We start from the raw sequence: 20,834 nt of genomic DNA on the forward strand, positions 1-20,834 counted from the left end.
GTGCACACCCTAAAGTCCTCCCCTCCCCATTTCAGTAAAATTCCTCCAACTCTGCTGATACCATGCACACGTTTCTACACACACACACACACACACACACACACACACACACGGTGCTATTCTGGCTACACAGGGATCCACCTGGAAAATGCTCATTATTACCATATAGGTTTGTGCTAGTGGCAGTAAAGCCTCATTAGAACAGCACTGTGTCAGGATGAGGACGGAGTGGGGTGGGGAGACAGACAGACAGACAGACAGACATAGAGCTGCAAAAAAGGGAGGTGGGGGGGAGGAACCAGATCCTTTTGTGTGTGAACAGAATAGGAGGGACTCTCTGGGTTGAGTCTTTAGAGTTCTAGCTTAGCCCTGGAACAATAACACAGTTAGATTTGGGGAGTAGGCAGAATTGAGAACTTGCTGGTAGGAGGAAGAGGAGGAAAAAGGAGATGAATTTGCAGCACTTTTCTAAGTAGCGGGAGGTATTTGCAACTCAGGTTCATGCAACAGTAGATACATATGCTGCAAGGATCCAGTTTAGTCTAATTCCCTAACTGTAAGCATATGGGAGGAATGGGGCGTGGATAGACCATCATTGTCTCCATATGCACCCTCCATATGCTCATGACAATTCCCGCCCCCCCTTGCTCCATCGAACAAACAGGATTTTGGTCCAGGTCTTTTCTTTGGTAGACACCCCAGTGTTTATTCCTGGTGGTGCCTAGTACAAATTAAGTCTTGAGTGCAGCACCAGTTGCTCTGTGGTCAGCCTTTTTTATTTTTAAGCAAGAAATATGTGTGCATGTATAGTCCCAGTGTAATGCATGCCACAACTACTGAGATGTGGGTGGGTGCGCATGCGCGCACACACACACACACACACACACACACACGTATATAATACATCATGCACAGCCTAGTGAGGTAGGGTTCTGTGTTGATGACACTCAAATGAAATTCTGGAGGTTGCAGGTAAGGGATCCCAATGAAGTGGCCAGATGCGAGAGCAAAGGCAAGAAGCAGAGCCAAATTTTGCATATTGATTGGAAATTTTCTGCCAAAAACCTTGGCTGCCAGGTCACTAGGTCTCCTGTACACATAATGGCTCTCTGGTACCTGGGCAGCCACAGCCAGGGGAGATCAGCCAAGACTTGTGTTGTGAAAAGGACACGGCATCCACAGAAAGAAAAAGCTCCAGAGGTGATCTGAATGCCAAGAAGCTTCCATTCAGTGAACAAGCCTCACTGCTGCTAAGAATCCTTAGAACCACAACTTCAGCAGCATTCAGACACAAGACCATGCCTCACCTCAGCCAGGCGCAGGTTATCAGGAGTCACTCGCACGCTATGGGACACAGAGTCTAGCACCTCCATGGCAGTGGAATTCTCCTTGCTGATGCTCACCAGGAACTGTTGGAAGAGAGCATGTGCTGGGGTGGGTATATCAGGTATGCCAGCCTTCCCTCCCACTCCCTGGTCTCATTAACATTTACTCCTTCGACAATGTAATTCCTGAACTGCACCAGGCTTACCTCATTGGATTAGCCAACCAATCAAAGCTGTACCCGTGGTGTGCCTACTTTCACATGCTCTCTATTGCAATTTAGACATATTTTGAGTTGAAGCACGTGGAACCTGCCCCCGACACATATTGCTTTGCCTCTCAAAGCAGATGTTATTTCCGCTGGTATGTCCCGCTGAGTTTCAGAAATCTCTAAAGCTCAAGGCCGCTCATGACATAGACACTATTCTAAAGGGGTTTAGAGCGCAAGATAAAGGGATTCATCCTGGGCAGCTGGGATGCTGCCGCTCTTACCTTAACAGGTTTCTTGTGCGGTTCCTTGGCAAAGTAATAGACCGTCAGCACTTTCTGCTTTTGGGGTAGGGGGACTGGCAAATAGAGGAAGGGATCAAACGTGATGGACACCTGCAAGCAATAGGATTTGGCAGTCAATCAGCACCCCCTGGACATAATGCATAATGCTGGAGGCACTGGCAAACCCCCGAGATACAGAAATGGCGAGTCTGGGGTCAGAGGGCAGCAACCAAAGGAAGGAGGCAGCCTGGTAAAGGTGTCAGTAGCAATGGATGACCAAAGTCCTTGATGGCAGGACCCATGGACCGTGGAGTGGAGGACATGGTCCAAGCTAGTGAATAATCACTGTAAAATGAGTAAATTCCACCTCCCGCCAAGCTAGTGGAGGAAAAGCAACTTTAGATGCAGGCCATGTTGCCCCGCAGCAGGCTCAGAGCTGCGAAGCAACCAGGAAACCCAACGAGTTGGCACACTACCTTGGAACACACAGGGCACACTAGCTTGGACTTGTACTGGCCCTGGAACAGGTCCACGATGAAGGAGTCGTTCCTCATCTTGTGCCGTTTCCAGGCCTCTTCAGCAACAATCTAGCAGTCAAAAACAGTGAGGGAACAAAAGCAGGGGTGAGCAAAGGTCCTTCAGGCTCAGCCTAGCCAAGGCCTCCCAACTTCCATTGGGCCATCGTATATATTATGTATGTATATATAAAGACTTGCCTCATCGGGTCGTCCATCTGAATCTACCGTTTCAGTGTAGGGCTTGCTGTGAATGCGGTTCAGGTCCTCATGGAGCCCATCCAGCAGAAAAGCCATGAATTCCTGGGCATCGTGTTGAGCATAGCCTGTAAACTGGCTGGCCTTGCTGGCCACAATCGCCTGCAGGATGAAAGGAGTGTCATGAACAGCCAGACGCCTGTACAGCATGATCGGAATGAACGTTCTGCCAGATCAGAGCAAATGGCCATCTAGTCCAACATCCTGGGTCGTATCCACCTAAGCTCTGCTCAGAACAGACCCAGTAAAATAACGAACCTGTCAGTCAGTCATGTCTATTGACTTCAGTGGGTTTACTAGCATCAGATACAATCTCCTCTTCTCACAGTGGTGCCCAAGGGAAGCCCACAAGCAAAACCTGAGGACGGTGGCACTCTCCCCACCTGCAGTTCTCAGCAAATGGTGCTCCCCTTGTCCTCTCAGGACTGGAAAGAGGGGCAAGTGCCAAGTGAGAGGTGAATGGGCTCAAGAGCTATATGGAAAAACAATAACTACCAGGACAAGGGGCTTCAGAAGTGTGCACAGTCCGGATTAAGGTTTCCTAAAGCCCAGAGGCTTCCTGCTTGAGAATCTAAATGGTTGCTGGTGGCGATCCAAAGTAATTTCCAGCCAGAAGGCACAAAAATGGTTTGGGCTTGCATAATTTATTATTATTGAGCTCCCAAGTAATAAAATGGCCTTTATTCCAACACACAGGTGTGTGTGTGTGTGTGTGTGTAGTTTTTATACACTGCAACCCATGAAGGGATTGTGATTTTGTGTGTGTGTGTGTGTAGTTTTTAATACACTGCAACCCATGAAGGATCCCCCCTGGGGAGCGCTGGCCCACCCTGTAGCAGGGAAAGCAGATAAATTTTGCTTTCACTGCCAACAGTGCTCCCCAGAACAGCACTTTGCTTGGAGCATACAGTAACTACACATGGAAGAAAGCAAGTGACACTCTTGTTGTTGTTGTTGTCGTTTAGTCATGTCCGACTCTTCGTGACCCCATGGACCAGAGCACGCCAGGCACTCCTGTCTTCCACTGCTTCCCGCAGTTTGGTCAAACACATGCTAGTGACACTCTAGTGGAAACTATTGGAAGGGGATTCAAGCTGTTCCCTGCCCCCTAATGACCCCCAGCAGCTCCCTGAGAATCAAGCTTGCTACAAACTGCACAGCCCAACCCTAAGCAGCTTCTTGGTCGCAAGCACTGGGAACCTGCCTCTGCACAGCAAAACTACATAGGCATGTGTGGACACACACACACACACACACACACACACCCGGCCTCCTGCTACCCACATGGGCAGCTCATCCTCTCAGCCTATATATGCTTCTGCAGGGATACCTCACCTTCAGCTTGGAGGGCTGGAAGGCGTGGTGTGTGCCTTTCCAAAGCGCCCTCAGCAGCACTGCAAAGCCAATAGCCAGGCGTCCCCCAGTTCCCAGGGGATTGTTGTAGTTGATTTCGGACTCGAAGGAGTGATCTACAGGAGTGTAAGTGAAAGAGAGAGAAAAGGTGATGGAAGGTGGAAGGTGAAGGCCAACCATGGTACGCACAGAGACAGGTCCATCCCCGGTCCCACTCTGAGATACAGCTTACCATGAAAGAAGTCCCGCAACTCCCGGGTGTTGGAGAGAGACTGGATAACACTGTTCATGAAGCAGGTGTTGCCCAGGTTCACCAGCCCCGTGAAACCGGGCAGGCACACCTTCTTGTCCTCTTCCTCCTCCTCTTCCTCCACGCTTTCGCTGCTGACGGGGCTGTGAGTCATGGGTGGGACCATGCATGTTGGCTTGGGCTGGAGGGGAAGATGCTAACACAGTCAAGGAGGCAGCTTCCATTGGTTGCCAGGCTCTCTGTCTTGCCCAGAGTTTCCAGGCTCTGCATGCTGGATTTCTATGGTCGCCACCCCACTTTCCCCTTCCTCTCTCCGGCACAGAAACCCAGGCCTTGCTCACATTTAACTTTTTAAAAAATCATTTATTATTCATACACATTCCCCAAAATGGCTAATCCACCCTAATTAGAAGATCGCATAGATGCTCTTTGTTCACTGGCATGGACAGCAAGAATCACACCCATATGTGGAGGGTTCAGCCTTATCAGTTGCATACCCCCAATTACCTGCTGCTGGAGGTACCGCCCTCTGTTGTTTTTCTGTAGAAACTTCCCCAATGGACTTTACTGCTGAGTTAAAATGCTGGACCCAGCCCAGCAATTCTTAAGTGCGTATTCTGGATTACTTTTGATTTTCCTTTAACTAATGTCACCCAGTGCAATTCCCATATGCTAAAAGCAAATGCATTCTCTGAATGCCGATCCTTATGTATCCAAAACAGCAACAACCATACAAAGCATGAAGGCACCCTGACATTTAGGGGAACCTGAGAGTTGCAGAAGCGCAGAAAGTGCTTTTAACTTGATGGCAACGTTCCTTCCCCCCCTGTTCCCCCCGCCATGACTGCTCACATGTGCAGTCACATGTCCAAGGAAGTTATTAACAGCCTTAGTTCCAGCACTGCCTCCCTGCCTCCATCTTCAGAAATTTGACTTTTCCCATATCCCTCCTGGCTAGGAAGGGGAAGAGGTAGGTAGGTAGGTAGGTAGGTAGGTAGAGGGGTGTGTGTATGTGTGATGTAGTAGTAGTAGTAGTAGTAATAGTGGAGCATCCTTTGCTGGTGACAAGTCAACTTGATGCAAGGTCAGGAAATTTCCTCGCACTCCCCCTGGTTCAGAGGCAGTGCAGGAAACGGTCCTTCCCTGAATGGCTCCCCTTATGCTGGAAAGGAGAAGGTCTGGAAGGTGCAGATTCAGCTGGCTAACAGCCAGCCAGATCTCCACCTTTAGGCACCAAATAGAAAAAAACAGCCATAGAGCTATTTCCATCCAAACAGCAGGAACACATTGTTCTGCCCACAAGCAACATTTTGTTGCAGCTGCTCACTCCTAACTCATTGGTCATTGTAATAATCTGCGCAAGGTTCAAACACATTGTAATCCAAGTAGCTCCTGCCTTCAGCCCACCACCTCCCCTGACAGCGTGTCTGCCTGAGCCCTAGAGACTGGGGTTCAAAACTCGCAGTGCAGGCCAGGAGTTCTCACCGAGGGGACGAGTGGTTCCTGCTTCACTGGCACATGCTCCGTCACCGTCCGAGCGGCTACGCCATCCAGGCTGCTCTCCTCTGCGCGCGGCTTCTCCTTCTCTCCCACTCGTGCCTCCTCCTTAGTGGACAGCGGGTGCTGGTTACTTCCAGGTTGGCTTTTATCCAGGGGAGTAGGGCCTGTTGGCATGGCAACCTTCGCACCACCCACTGCACCTTAAAAAGGGGGAAAAGTGGGCTTGTGGTTAGCAGCACATGTGCACTGAGAGGTGAGCGGCGTGCTCTTCACTGCGCCAGCGCCAGGACGGTTGCTGTGCAGTGAGCCCGGCTGCCCTTCCTTGCTTAAAAAGAAATGGTGGGGAACCTGTTCCAAGCAGACATTAGAGCATCCATCCTCTTTCACACCCTCCATCTAGAGCTGGTCCTCTCCCCAAGTAATTGCTGACCTCACCATCCCCAGCCAACAACAGCATTCATTTCATACCGTTTCTATAACTCCCTTCATCAGAGGATCATAGAGGGTGGTTTACAATCACAAGGCAGTTCACAAATAGTAATACTAATAATAATATCTGATGCTGAAGCCCCAGCATCCTTGTCAAACCTCAAGAATCCCAACAAGGCGAGCTCACAAAAGTCAAGGTGCAGACCTCGTGCGGCAGGAGCCTCGAGGCCCCCCCAGCGCTGGCTGTGCCGCTTCTTCAAGCAGATGTCGATGCGAGCGGGGGTAAAGTTGTACGTACACTGGTCTGGCTCTATGAGGTTCCTGCAAAACAAGGCAACCCAACCAGGGATCAGAGAACAGGAGGGGTAGACCTAACCTAAGGATGTCTGGGCATCACAGAAAAGCGTAACTCCCAAAGTGCTCTGCTCATTCCATTACATAGGAAGGTGGGAGGGGGAAAACCTTCTCTAAAAGAGATCTCATGCTAAAGGTTGCCCACCTTATTACAATTTCTGGCAAATTGGGCTCAGGCTACTGGCACTGTTGTGTCCACGTGGCACAGTAGGGAAAGAGGGGACAGGAGAGTGCGCCCACTTCTCCAGCGCAGAAGTAAAAACGGGAAGTAGCTACCCAGCTTGCACAAGTTCACACGCTTTAGACTGGGCTGTCTGGCAGCATGTGATCAATATGAAGGTTGCTTCTTGTGCCACAGAACAGAAAAGTGGGTAGAAGGCTTATTCAGATTATGATGCAGGGACAGCTAGGCTGTGTCATGTCTGATTGCTGGTATGTATTAGAAAACAAAGCCATAGCAACCGACGACAAAGAACCCCATTTTTAAAAATCTACAATATTGTCACTATGAAGGGAAGAGATACCTAAGCACCTCTTCTGCCCAGTGTCCCAGGCCTGGGCCCCCAGTGTAAAGTAATATACATTGATTTCTAATATACTAATTCATAGACCTTAATTCAGAAGGGAGAAGAGCTGTGTCAGATTGGTGCTGGATGTGCAGGTGGGGAAGAGCAACAGAAACACTGTCTATACCATTAGTGTAGAGAAGGAAAGTCTTATACCTGAGTTTCACTTGCCACCTGAATACTGTATGAGAGCCACAATCTGGATGCAGTCGCAGGAAGTTGACATCACTGCAAAGAGAGAAAGAAGCTCAGGCAAAAGAGACAGACAGGAGCCATCCCTTCCCTGCTGTCGATCCCAGCTTACTGGCAAAGTCCAGTTCTGGGAAGGAAAAGCACTTGGCCTCTGAACCAGAAGTCGCCATACCTCGTCTGGAACAACAGTGTGAAGTCCTGCTCCCGAAAGAGCACCCTGGACATCTCCTTGTGAATCTCCTTCACATAAACGTGCACCACCATAGAATCGTTCCCTTTCTCATACGAGTCGTTCTTCACGAACGTCAGATTCACTGTGGGCTCTGGTTCTGGGAGGGGGGGAAAGCAAAGGCAATGACGGTAATGACAGTAATAGAGGGGCTCTGAATAGCGCCTCTGCACCATCCTCAGCAACAGCAAGCCAGAGCAATGTGACCAGGGAGCTAGAGAGCCCAGCATGTGACCTAAATTCTCAAATAGGGTTTGTCTCTTGGGGTCAGGTAGGAGTTGGAAATAGATCAACCAGACATTAGTCTGCAGAATGCACCGGAGGCAGCGTGCACTTGAAACGTTAAAATTCAGCATCCAAAAATTAAATTACACAACTTAATATACCTTATGCAAATTTACATAAATTGTTTAGGCTTCTGCCAATCACAAAGAGCAGCAAAGAGCTATGCAGAGCACAAGACCCACGTCTCCCTTGCCATTGTGAACAATTGCACTGTTCCACTCCTCTATCAATTTCTGGCTACACAATGCCCAGTGGACACATCATATACCAAGCTGGATTACAAGTCCATCTAGGCTGATAATGTCCACTGTGACCAACAGTAAATCTCAGGCACAGGCATTCCCAGCCATGGCCTTTCTAGCTGCCTGAACAATTTCAAGCCTAGGCTAAACACCTTGTTTAAAAAATAAAAACAGAGCTTTTCAGGATGCTGAATTCTCCACCCAATTCTGATGTGGTACTTCTTGTGAACAGCTCAAAACATAGCCCTTGTCGAATGTTACTGACACTGCGTATTTGTTATGAGGAGGGGGGGGGGGAATCAATAAAAGTTACACACACACACACACACATATATAATATTATATTATATTATATTATATACATATATGTAAACATAGCCCTTGTCCACAACCAGTTCTTGCCTAATAATAACAACAACAATTTTATTACTTTTACTCTGCCCATCTGGCTAGGTTTCCCCAGCCACTCTACAGAAGGTAGGTCCTGCTGCTACTTCATAGACCAATTCAAACTATTTCTTAAATGGGTGAGCATGCAGGAACCCCATCCCCTCCCTCACCATTAGCAACAGCCTCAAGGGCATCGCTGTCCTCGGACCAGCCTCTTTTCTCAGTGTCCCTGGATGGCGGAGAGGAGGAGAGGCCTTCGCTGAAGGCAGAAGCGACTTCTGGCCCCTGTGGAGTCTCAGAGGAAGTGGCTGGCTGTGGAGCCCTCTTCTCTGGGCAGGGCCGGAGCTGGCAGGGCAATGAGTCTGCAGAGACTGTAGGCAGCTGCGTTTCCACGGGCACCGACACCCTCTCCAAGTTGTCAGCCTGGAAATGTAGGGAGAAGAGAAGGCACAATCAGATGCAGCGATAGCCACCGCAAAGCACGTAACCTGAGCCATGCCACAGCGACCTTCTCCATAAAATTATGTGACGTACGACTAATAGAAAAGAACAAAGATTGCAGCTGTAGTCCATGGAGCCTCTGTGGGTGCAACAGGCACCTGAGGGGTGGACTGCAATGCTTAAGGGAGGTGCCAAGGACACCTTTGCAACATGCTAAGGAACACAAGATACAGTTGAACTGGGAGACTCTTAATACCACCAAAAGCAGCGATGAGACAAGTAGCATAGCAGAACTAAACAAATTCAAGGAAATGGACACTGCCTTTAGTGAAGACTGCCATTCCTGGGGTATAGCCATACCTTAACTCTCATTTGAATCCCGTCAGGGGTATAAAACAGTACCGTATTGGCCCGAATATAAGACACACCCACAAATAAACCGCACCTTTAAAATTCAAGGCTTATTTGTGGGTATGGCCCGCCTCCTGGTTCTACCACCCTGAATGAGGGGTGGGCGATGCCTGGTTCTGAGCGTGCTGCACACCTGCCTCCAACACTACTGCCTCCCAGCACTACCTCACCAAGCCGCTTCTGGGGGGGGGGGGGAGCCGCACTGCTTTGCCAGCGGCCTTCTCCACTTCCCCCTTTGTTTTGACAGCTTGGGGGAGGCTTGGGAGTCGTGAGTGGGTGGCATGCCGTTGTCCCGCACTCCCGATGGCCCTCCTGGGCAGCTGTTTCAGCAGTGATAAACCACACTTTCAACTTTTCCGGATCGGAATTTGGAAAAAGGTGCTGCTTATATTTGGGCCAATACGGTAATAATAGTAATCGGAATAATAATATGATGGTAGGAATGAATGCATTTATTCATTTTCTGCCCTTTTGCTTCATTAAACACCTGGAAACGGCTTTCTGCACAGTAGGATGCAGTTCAGTACTCGTAACCATTGCTGCACCACAGCTCTTACACTACAGAAAGGAAATACTGCATCTTAATCTAGTAATTGTAGCAATCAGAAAGGGTGAGAAAGAGAAAGCACCAGCTCTGTTTACCTACAGGCAAACTTGGTCATTTCAAGTCCCTTCAGCAACAGGACAAGTGAGCCTCTTGGGTGGGAAAGCTGTTAAAACCTGGGAGGCGCAAGTGAAATCCCTGTTCTCAAAAGTGAGGAGGATAGCAAGCCACAAAACAGGGGCCACGTGTCACAAACTCCATGGAGACATCTTGGCAGGACTGGTCTGATGGGGAGGAAGAATGGGAAGAAGGTTTGGAGCCTGACGCTGGAGAGGGGCCAAGCAGTCTTGAGAGTATTCAGCTGCATGGCGGGGAGAGGTGCCAAGTGGTTTGCTGGGAAGAAGCACCACCCCAATGCCATTGGATGGCCCATCTGATTCGGCCTCCACTCTGCCTTCAGCTAGTGCTTCCCTACTCCAGGGAGGCGGGTGTCTGAACCTAGGTTGGACAGTTGAGCAGGCTGTGCCGACCTGTTTTCCAGGGACACGGCATTGGCCACACAAACAGGGCCCACAAAGGAAGAGCCAAGGGGACATATCACATGTTGACAAAATGCCTTAGCGTGTGCCCAGCCTTGCATCTTGGAGATCTATGTTCTGAACTCCAGACATGTGTACTTGCATCTATGTTTAGACCATGCAGTGAATTTCAGAACAAGGCCTTTGGCAATAATCGAGGAAGAATTCCAGTAATGGGTCTACAAGCGGAAGCAAGGATGGCACACCTGCATTTTTGATAAGCATCCCAGAGTCTCCTCTCCACAGGGACAGACCACAGAGTCAAGTCTGCCCTTTCTCTGACTGACAGTCATGTGATGGGAGGAAGGATGCAACCTGTTCCCTTTGCCATAGGGCTCAACGACAAAAAAGCAGCAGCTCCCAGCCTTGAGCCATGCACACCCCTCTCTCCCCGCTTCTCACCTTTAGGTCTGGCGGGGCATCGCCTTGGGCTCCCTTGTCATTTCTCGGGTTGCCGGCTTTCCCACTGAGTCCTGTGCTCCCCAAGCTGTTTCCTTCCTCCTCAGACAGGCTAGCTTTGACACCCACTGCCCTTTTGGCACTAGGGCCAGCTGGCAGTCCCGGACTGGCTGGGCTCTTCCCTCCTGCAGCCTCGTTCCTCCCAGAGCCTCGCTTTGGGTTGGAGGGCTCCCGTTTGCCCCTGGATGGCTCCGCTGTGCTGTCAGGCTGGGGCTCCTCAGGCACCTCCACCACAGAAGGGGATTTTTCCTTGCCATTCTCCTTACATGCAGGCCTCTTCGTCTGCTCCCTTGAGCCATCCTTGCAGCGTTTCTGGAAAAAAAATTTAAAGGCTAAAAATTACTATATTGAGTTAGGGAGAGGAGCAGGCTCCCTTCAGACTGAGCTTAATGGATGCAGCCAGACATACACTTGATCTGCTTTTTGCATGTTGGATCAATTACATTAATAGGGGGCTTGTAGTTGTTTGAGTTATTGGAAGCCTGCTGTGACATTTTTGAAAAGGCGCTCTGAGGATAACATCACTCAGATTTGAACGGAACAGGACACCACAGAGCAAATCCTGAGGTGGTGTCCTGAGCGTTGCCTGGTCCAATTGTATCAGATCAATTTCAATTACAGCAGCCCAATGATGGGGGCAGGGTGCTTGTAAGGGTTTGAGTGATCTGCTATTCTCTCCACCTTCCATGTAATGGCTTATAAAAGCTAGCCAGGGAGGAAGGCATGGATGCGTCCCTTGCCCTTAAGGAGGAGGTATACAACTGCCACTTTAAGAGGAGCTCCCCAGTTCCTTAAGCACTGAATAGCTATTGCCCAGTTGAAAATATCCCCTTTGGGGGCCAGTTGCTGAAAATGGGTGGGGAGATTCAACTGCAGGCATGCTTGGGAGAAATGGGTTACCTAGAGCCATTTCAATCTGGTTTCAGGCCTGGGATTGGGACTGAAACAGCATTAGTCACCCTGGTTGTTAGCAAAGTGTTGAGGGTGTGGGTACAACTCTGTTAAATTTTTCTTTATCGCTTGGTTCCTTTTGACCATTGTATTCTTTAGGACTGACTCCAAGGGTCAGGAGCTGGAGGCACTGTGTTGCAGTAGTTCCACTTCTACCTACAGAAGCATGTCCAGGGGGTGGCAATGAGGATCCCCTGCTTGGTGCCACGGGAACTGACATGTGACTGTGGAACTCCCTGCCTCTGGATGCGCACCTAGCCCCAGCTTTGCAGGTATTAAGAAGACACACCAAGGCACAAGGTTTTGGCCACACTTTTGGAAACTTTTGATTACTGTTAAGGATTTTACCAGTTGTACTACTGTTTTAGTGATACATTATTTACGTATGTATCTTACTGTTGTATTATGAGGTAAGCCAGAACCTTTGGTAAAGGGCAAGTAATAAATGTGTTTAGTAAATAATAATAATAATAATAATAATAATAATAATAATAATAATAATAGTGGCCCCTTTGCTTACAGGAAACAGATTTAGGCTGGCCATGGGTAACAGGTTGGGGACTGTTTGCCCAGAGTCACAGCAGCTGTTGCGGCTCCCTGCAGTGTATCACTGCTGAGCCAACCCTCAGGGGTCCCTTCCAACTCTAAGATTCTATGAAAGGGTAGTTTGGCTCTCAAATCCTTGCTGGTTTTAGAAAAGGCTGAGCTACGGAACAAAACCCCACCTGCACGTTCAGAATAAGGCGGAATCTTACCAAAAGTGAAGCCCAAGTGTGCAACGGGATCTTCTTTTGTAGCACCAGCTGTAGGATATTGCCCTTCTTGTACTGGACTTTGCTGCAGGAGCTCTCAATCTCCGCAAATAACTGGCAGCTCCACTCACGGCCATCTAAGGGTGGGGGTAGAGATACGGCACATACAACAGTCTTTCGGCTGCATTTCACTCTCCACTCCCCCCGCCAATAAGACAACAGAGAGGCAACAGCGAATAGTGCATTGAAGGCAGAAGGTCCCAGGTGCAACCTCTGACTTCTCTAGTGAATGCCCCTCAAGAGATCAGGAATAGCCTCTGTCCAAAACCTTGGGAAGCCACTGCTAGTCATCGCAAGATAGTATTGGGCTAGATCAGGCATAGGCAAACTCGGCCCTCCAGCTGTTTTGAGGCTACAATTCCCATCATCCCTGACCACTGGGGTTAGCTAGGGATGATGGGAGTTGTAGTCCCAAAACATCTGGAGGGCTGGAGTTTGCCTATGCCTGGGCTAGATGGTCTCATGTAGTGTAAGGCAACTTTGTATGTTCACAATGTTTTTGCCAAGCCACAGCTGGATGAAAACAGAAGCACACCTGTGCTGACTTAACCAGGATAGTGCTGCGCTAGTCTCATGAGAAAAGGGTTTTTTGTTTTTTAAAAAAAATATATTTACAGTTCTACAACATTTTGCATTGGGGTGAATAATGTTTCACACAGTAACAGTTTTTAAAAAGCCTTATGTTGTACTTCTTTTTCCATCCCTTGCAAAAAAAAGGGGGGGCTGGGTCAAGCCTGAAGAAGCAAGCTGAGAGCCATAGAGAATAGCAAATAACTATGCCAAGTGAAATCTATTCCCTGAGCGCTGGCATCTCTTGACCCAGACTTTTACTGCTTGCTGTGTGTTGAGCATTTACAAAACACACACAACAAAAATACTTAACATGTTCTCAGGCCTGTTTATGCAGCTCTGGGACATAAGATTTTTTAAAATGAAAACCTAAGTCTCTCAGGATCCTATACAAACTGCTGGATCCAACAATAAATGCCACATTTTGCTCTCAACTGCACAATCAGAACATCATGTTTCCTGCTGAATCTTCATCTGCCACTACTTGGGCCTCTGTGGGAAGAAGACTCATTCCCCTTAATTTGCTATCACAAACAGTTATTCCACTAAGAAGCCCTCAAGCTTGGGGGTTAGGGGTTTTAAAGACTGTGGCATTCAGTGCTGAAGCAGATGCTAAATGAAGCCCAAAGCATTACAAAACAAAAACAAAAAAAATCCCTAAACTGTTCCCATTGACCCCACCCTGCAAAGAAGTAGTCCTTCTAGCCACATGCAGGGTTCCTTCCTCAGTCATTTCATCATGAACTACCCTGCAGGAAGGATACATTATTCTAGGCACCAGTTACCCTCACTCACCATCGAGCTGTGAACCAGATAATGTCCCCCAAGAGAAGGACCCAATGTCCCTTCCTGGAGGTGCTCAAATGGTTCTCTTGGCAGATTGCTTGCTTGTTAACCTCAAGATTCCTCAAATGCCCAATTTTCAGTCACTCTTTACCCAAAAACAGAGGCTATGGTCTTCTGACTCTTGGTAGGGTTGAAGCCTCAAGTCCCTGCATGTATAGACTAAGGACAAGTAGGCTGCTATTCTTGTTCATTGGTTCTTCCCCTCCCAGTTTGGAGTTTTGCTTTAAAGAGGGAAACTGCCGCTACTGTTCACCAAGAGCAAAAGAAAAGGAGCAAACAGAAAGAGAGCGAGAGATGCCCAGCCAACTAAGAACTACAGGAAAAAGAAAGAACGTCTGCATCACACACCAGGTAACTTGACAACACAACTGGTGTCTGTGAAAGATGTATCCACTTCCTCTCCCTTCAGGACTCCGCCGCCCAAGTTCAGCTTGACAATAATTTCATGAGCATTCTGCTTCCAGTCCAGCAGCAGGTCTAGGAAACAAAAGGGTGGGTGGAGGGTAAACACAGGATGTCAGTCTCTCACTTGCTGATCCAGAAGTGCAAAGTGCCAGAGTGACCTGTTAGCTCATGAATGAGAGAGTCCAGGACTTGAAGCAGAGTTAGTAACAGAGTGTAAGTTTGCAGCACTCCTAGGGCATCATAACCAACACAGAAATCGTTGCCACGCAGGATGGTAGGAAGACAGCTACCAAAACTCTTCTTAAACAGGTCATATGAAAATGTGGAGGATATTCAACAGCGGCAACAAGCCATTGCAGTCAAAGGTACATTCTCAGTATTGAAAAACAGTGTGTTACAGCATTGTATTAGGAGCTGGTGCAATACAGTAACTTAAGCATAAGCTGTGAGTCAATTAAGCTGTTCACAGTTCACCTCAGCCATGAAGTGACCAGGTGGTCCTAGGTAAGCCATTATCTCTCAACCTCAGGTCTGTAGCACAGGAAAAGCAACACTGGCTAACACTGTGCAGGACACTTATGAGGGTTATGGAAAACATGTATGTGAATCACTTTGAACAATCTAAAGTGCTATATATATTTCACGTGCGTGAGTATGAGATGCTGGAAATTAATGAGATGGATGCCCCATTTGTAATCTGCCCTGACTGCAACCTACCCTATAGCAACTGTCAGTTATTATTTATTTATACCACTTTTAAACATAAAGTTCTCAAGGTGGTTCACATAGGGAGAGGTGGCTTATAAATGAGTTTCAATAAAGCTGTCTCAGCAGGGATGGGCTTTCACACATAGGCCTTGAACTAAGGACCAGACTCCCTCCCCTTAGGCCTGATTATCCATGCCGGTTCTGGGTGTCTTGAGGAGCAACACCTTCCTTGGAGGAGAGTCTGTTCTCTTCCAAGAATCCTCACTTGGGGCATGTTGTGAGATGCAGGTGCTCTCTTCCCTTGCGAATGTCCGCGGTGGTTCTCAGGATGACAGGGCGCTGAGCTGGCAGGCTCACTGGCATGACCCTGTCTGGCAATTCTTGAGCTCTCCTGCACTCCCCACTCAAAAGCGGAGAGGAATATGGCTGAACACCCGCCACTTCCATGGGAACAGAAAGACACAGACATGCTTGAGGCAGCTGATGCTCTCCTGTGACATAACTGCCATGCCCTCTGCTGGCGAAGGGCTGATCTTACCATGCCTCAAATGGGCCAGCGTCAAGGTCGTTCCCTCCTTTTGTTCTTTACGGCAGTCAAGGTCCCCCTTCTTTTGTCGCGCTACCTTGGCAGCTTGTTAGGCTGTTAGACTGACACAGCTTTGTTAAGATCGCTTGTTAAAGAAGCCACCCTCAGGCCTGAAAAGGAGTGGGGCAGCCACACAGTGCAGACAGGCGCATCAAGGATAAATAAGGTGGCTCAGTACTTTTCGCACCCTGAAGTCATGCACCCCTGCGACTTACCCTCCTCCGATTCCCTCTGCCAGTTGGGCTCTACCAGCGCCAGGCCAGGGAAAGGCTCTAGTGATCAAAGAAACATAGAAGAGGTGTGTTGCTTTGCCAATGAGCAGCTGCTCACTGCATCTGCACAATGTACCTCTCTGCTGCTCCTCACTTTGGAAAAGGTCCTCCACAGGTTAAAGCTTACTTCTTGTTTTTTAATCACCACAGTCCTGCTGCCTGGATAAGGAACTTGCACACAACCAAGAGGAAGGCAACGGCAGCAACACGCAGAGGAAGGCAACAAGCCAAATAAGGCTTATGAAATTGTCAATTGTTGTGGTTGCCTGGCCTGCAGCAACAGGTGCCATGTTGCCTCTTTGTCAATGCATGCAGGAAAGAGGTCTGTTTAACATTTGCACAGGGATTTGCCAGGGTGGCATCCCCTGAAACCCTCCCCTTTGGCTCAGGTCAGGTCTTCACCTGCAGCACACCTGACGCGCTGTATGAAATCGGATGTAGCGCAGGTGGGTGTGGGTTGACTGAAGTGGACCTGCGGACCAAATGGGGAGGTTTGGCAGGCCCAATTAGTTCTGTGGATCAGAGGTTCCCCACCACAGCTCCCTACAGACAAATAGCAAGGCTTCCCTCACCAGCAATTGCTGCATTAGATTATTGAGAATCCCAGCTTTCACTTTCAAAAGGATATTCTGGGCTTCAAAACTGCAGGTATAAGCTTAAAGAAGTAAATGCATTTTCTACCAAAAAACAACAACCAACAACAGACTACCCCCTCTTGAACTCCACGGATTGGGTGCACCCACTCTCCCACCAGAAACTTCATAAAGGCCCCCGTTCCTTCCCCACAAGTCCCTTTCCTTATATACTATTTTAATAGTTTGCAAATTAAAAAAATGCCTTATTATGGTCTTGGCCTGACTCACTGTGGAGACTTCTTTTGAGACTAAACAATGTTGTTGGTCTAGATTCTATCGGCCTAATGATTTTATTCCAAGGACATGACCTTGCAGAATTTAGTGCTTCAAGTTGTGTGGAATTTTGGAAGGTGAATGTGAAGTGCAACACGCCCATGACATTCGGCAAATGATAAATACACGGGGAATAGCCCTCATTTTTAACCCTATAGAACCAGGGGAGAGGTTGACTGGAGGTGGATCCTTTTGTCAAAGCATGAGCCTGTGACAAGGGGCACATATCTACAGAGGCAGAGTTTAGACACTTGGGACATGCTTCTGTGTGTGGAAATTTCCTGGCAATTTCAGCAATCCAGGAAAGTGGAAGTGGCGAAAACAGGGAAAGGTTCCCTATTTACTCCTGGCTGACAACCAAATCTGCATAGCTGGAGAAGGCTTGAAACATGAGAGGGAGGTTGCTAAGTAAGTGGGGAAGATAGATGAACGTGCTTGATATATTGCCATATTTAAAGAGACAGGCAATTCTTAGGCCTTTCTTCACAGCAAGTTGGCCATTGTGCCTTCCACCTTAAGTTCAGCCTTGATTGACTGAATTAGGTGTGGTAGGATTCTGTGCAGAGAGGAAAGGTATTTGGAGGCCATAAAAGTCTGAACTCAGCCACTAAAGACAAACCCTTGCAAGTTTTATCATAGGAAGCTTTCTAGACTATGTCACTTTCTACAGAACTAATTTGCAGGTGGAGGTTGGAGTGAGAATAAGGGCCAAATATCACTGCAAAAAGCCACTGCTGGTGAAATAAATGTGCCAGCTTTCAAGCTCCTCAATTCTTCCGTTTGGTAATTTGCAATTATATATTCTACCTTGTGAAAAAAATTGTGTAAATTAAGAAGAAGCAGAAGAAGAGTTTGGATTTGATATCCCGCTTTATCACTACCCTAAGGAGTCTCAAAGCGGCTAACAATCTCCTTTCCCTTCCTCCCACACAACAAACACTCTGTGAGGTGAGTGGGGCTGAGAGACTTCAGAGAAGTGTGACTAGCCCAAGGTCACCCAGCAGCTGCATGTGGAGGAGCGGAGACGTGAACCCAGTTCACCAGATTACAAGACTACCGCTCTTAACCACTACACCACACTGGCTCTTAAGAGTCTGCTCTGCACGCTTCAACACAAGTTGGCTCAATGAAGGGTTTCATTGCACCAAATATATTTTTCATAGTCATCCAAAACCAGCATTGGTACTATTATCTATATTCTAAATACTTAATTTTTAATCGCGTATCATGAAAAATGAACACTTTAATTTGTTTCTTTACGGAACAGAGAGCTACATATAAACAGTGATGCAAACCAAACTAATAATTTAAGATGGAAGTCACTAAACCAGCCTAAGCTGGCTGAACATCCAATTGCCGTAATAACCCAGTAAGAAGATTTACAGCAAGAGGAGTTGATGAATCATTGCTATGAGTTCTAATCTGCTCGTCCCCTAACTGAACTTATTATTAGAACAGAGGTGCTGTAAGGTAGCTTTTATCTAGCCCAAAGAAAGGCAACTGTTAGCCTCAAGACCTGTTCTTTCCACCACAGAAGGACAATAATTAGCAGCAGTAATAAGTTGGTGCGCTGCATGTTGCACCATGAGAGATAAGAGAATAATGTCAGACACAATCAGTGGCAAGCTGCCTCTCCTTTAAGGGAGAGCCTCCTCAAAAACAGCACCTCCAAGTATCACCAGCAGTATTACTTGAAATGTAACTGTTGTACATCCGATGACTATTATTCCCCAACTAAATTTACTGAAATTGTGTACATCATGGGTAGGCAAACTAAGGCCCCGGGGCCGGATTCAGCCCAATCACGTTCTAAATCCGACCTGCAGACAGTCTGGGAATCAGCGTGTTTTTAAATGAGTAGAATGTGTCTTTTTTATTTTAAATGCATCTCTGGGTTATTTGTGGGGCATAGGAATTCGTTCATTCCCCCCGCCCCAAATATAGTCCAGCCACCCACAAGGTCTGATGGACAGTGGACCGGCCCCCTGCTGAAAAAGTTTGCTGACCCCTGGTGTACATGGTACACCTGTCCATGATCACAAGGATAGGAACAAAGATGGAGGGGGGGGAGAGAGTCCTTTCTCTTATAAATATTTGGAGAGAGTGGAGGAGATCATGAACGGAAAGGTGTGTACTCGTTTTGCAAGCTGCCAGTGTCCAAGACTTCCACAATTTGCAAAACATTTGGGTATGCAAGAGAGCATTAAGCAAGAAAAACAGCCCTTAAGGCTGCAACTTTGCATTGAGCTCAGGGCACAGAAGCAGGCAGCTGGTTTTGGAACAGCGCATGGCAAAGCCTGAGTCATATTATATCCTTCAAAAGAAACTGCCTTGAGCAACACTGTTAAGAGCTTGACTTTCTCTCTCTGCATTGGCTCCCTGCCCCTTTCTAGCTTAATTATAGCAGCTGACCATAGCACAAGGCTCTTCATCGTTTCTTCTCCTTCGTCTCCCAGACATACGCATCTTTTACGCATCATCTTTAATCTTTGCTCCCTTCATCTACTGACGCCACAAGTGGGCAACTAGTGATGTGGATTTCCCATAAAATTTTGAATCGGAAACCTCAGACTTGCATAAGGTGATTTTGCATCAGAAATTATTCTGATCCCCTAGAGAGTGATTCAATCTAGCATGTTTATTTGTATTTAGTAAACAAAATATATCCATTTTTTTTTGTCCCAATGAAAAAGTATTCAACCTAAATTAACTGGAAGTGGAAATTGAAGCACTGAACATGCTTTACATGTATACTGTGTAGAAAACATAGATTTTTAAATTGGAATATTTCTTTAAAAAATAAAGTCATTAGCAGGCACACTTCTCTTATGTTGTTTAAATTTAAGAAAAAACAAAGATACTGAAAACGGTTGACTCACAACACAGTCTAGCAACCCGAACAACTGAGCATGATATGCTGACTTGCATAGTTTGCTAGGGATAATATCCCAAAAAACATAAAAGCACAATTTAAGAACTGTCAAGCTTGGCTAATATTGCCTTTGAAACTGGCACCCATACATTGTTGGTAATGAACTTATGAAATGGATACTTTCCCATAGAAAAAACAAGCAATGGACAATTTCTGCTTTCAAAAAAAATTCCACCTCACATTGCTGTGAGCAACTTGCAAGTTGCTTAGAAGCCTTAGATTCACACTCATTTCAGCACACCTATCAAATTTGGCAGGCTGCACAGAGCATGATTTGCATGAGAAAGGTGCACTGGGATGGCTCTCTAGGTGTGCCTTCTCCCTCATTGCAGCTGTGCTCCCTTCCGTCCACCAAACAGATTGTCAGCCCCTGTCAGCTGGGGTGTAGGGAGTGGCCCAATGGAATCACTGTCCACAACATGTCTGTCCCTCCCCTATTATTTGTTTGTCTGTACCCCACCCATCTGACTGGGTTGCCCCAAATGTAGCTGTTGGAAGCAAATAGTTTGCCTACTCCTGATTTACACCCGTGTCTCTTGTGCTGTGATCCTTTCTATTCCTGGAGCAATTTTTGCTTCTACATTTGCCAGACCCACTGAGCCCAGCTTTTAGCGCACTCTTCCATTCTCACCTTTTCAGGAAGGTCTTTTTTGGACAATATCAACACAGATACACCACACCTCCATGCCATCTGTTTGCTCTGCTTCCACATTTAGTGCAGCCTATCGTACTTGGGCTGTATATTCAAAAATCACACAACATGGAACACTTTGTCCTTCTCACTTCTTTAAGCAACTCTTAAAATTATGCTTGTTACGAGTGGTTGAAGGGTGACTTAATTCCCTCAATGTGAGTTGTAGGTAGAGTGGGGATTCAAATTTATTACAACCATGGCCATGACATCCACAACACACCTTTAAAGCACATTCTTCCCCCAAGGAATCCTGGGAACTGTACTTACCCCGGACAGAGCTAAAACAACTACTACTACTAACTTAATTAACTTTGTATACCTTCCACTACCCTTAATAAA

The 20,834-nt window shown here is 47.4% G+C and overlaps 1 protein-coding gene across 14 annotated transcripts in view; it reads right to left on the reverse strand.

Moving 5' to 3' along the window:
* Nucleotides 1-20,834, reverse strand: part of USP19 (ubiquitin specific peptidase 19) — a 42,040-nt gene that overhangs the window by 15,091 nt on the left and 6,115 nt on the right. For 6 of the 14 annotated variants that reach the window (XM_053378448.1, XM_053378439.1, XM_053378443.1 and 3 more), the window contains 15 exons: nt 15,905-15,961; nt 14,339-14,467; nt 12,518-12,651; nt 10,755-11,123; nt 8,549-8,801; nt 7,405-7,561; nt 7,197-7,268; nt 6,308-6,441; nt 5,677-5,891; nt 4,174-4,372; nt 3,924-4,057; nt 2,532-2,690; nt 2,292-2,402; nt 1,816-1,926; nt 1,308-1,409 (listed from right to left, as the gene is read on the reverse strand). In XM_053378448.1, the coding sequence (XP_053234423.1) occupies nt 1,308-1,409; nt 1,816-1,926; nt 2,292-2,402; nt 2,532-2,690; nt 3,924-4,057; nt 4,174-4,372; nt 5,677-5,891; nt 6,308-6,441; nt 7,197-7,268; nt 7,405-7,561; nt 8,549-8,801; nt 10,755-11,123; nt 12,518-12,651; nt 14,339-14,467; nt 15,905-15,961 (2,336 nt within the window). The remainder of the gene's footprint in view (nt 1-1,307; nt 1,410-1,815; nt 1,927-2,291; nt 2,403-2,531; nt 2,691-3,923; nt 4,058-4,173; nt 4,373-5,676; nt 5,892-6,307; nt 6,442-7,196; nt 7,269-7,404; nt 7,562-8,548; nt 8,802-10,754; nt 11,124-12,517; nt 12,652-14,338; nt 14,468-15,904; nt 15,962-20,834) is intronic. The other 8 variants (XM_053378453.1, XM_053378451.1, XM_053378452.1 and 5 more) reach the window with 6 other exon arrangements.

Source organism: Podarcis raffonei, chromosome 2 (genome assembly GCF_027172205.1).
Source record: "Podarcis raffonei isolate rPodRaf1 chromosome 2, rPodRaf1.pri, whole genome shotgun sequence".
Lineage (NCBI taxonomy): Eukaryota > Metazoa > Chordata > Lepidosauria > Squamata > Lacertidae > Podarcis > Podarcis raffonei.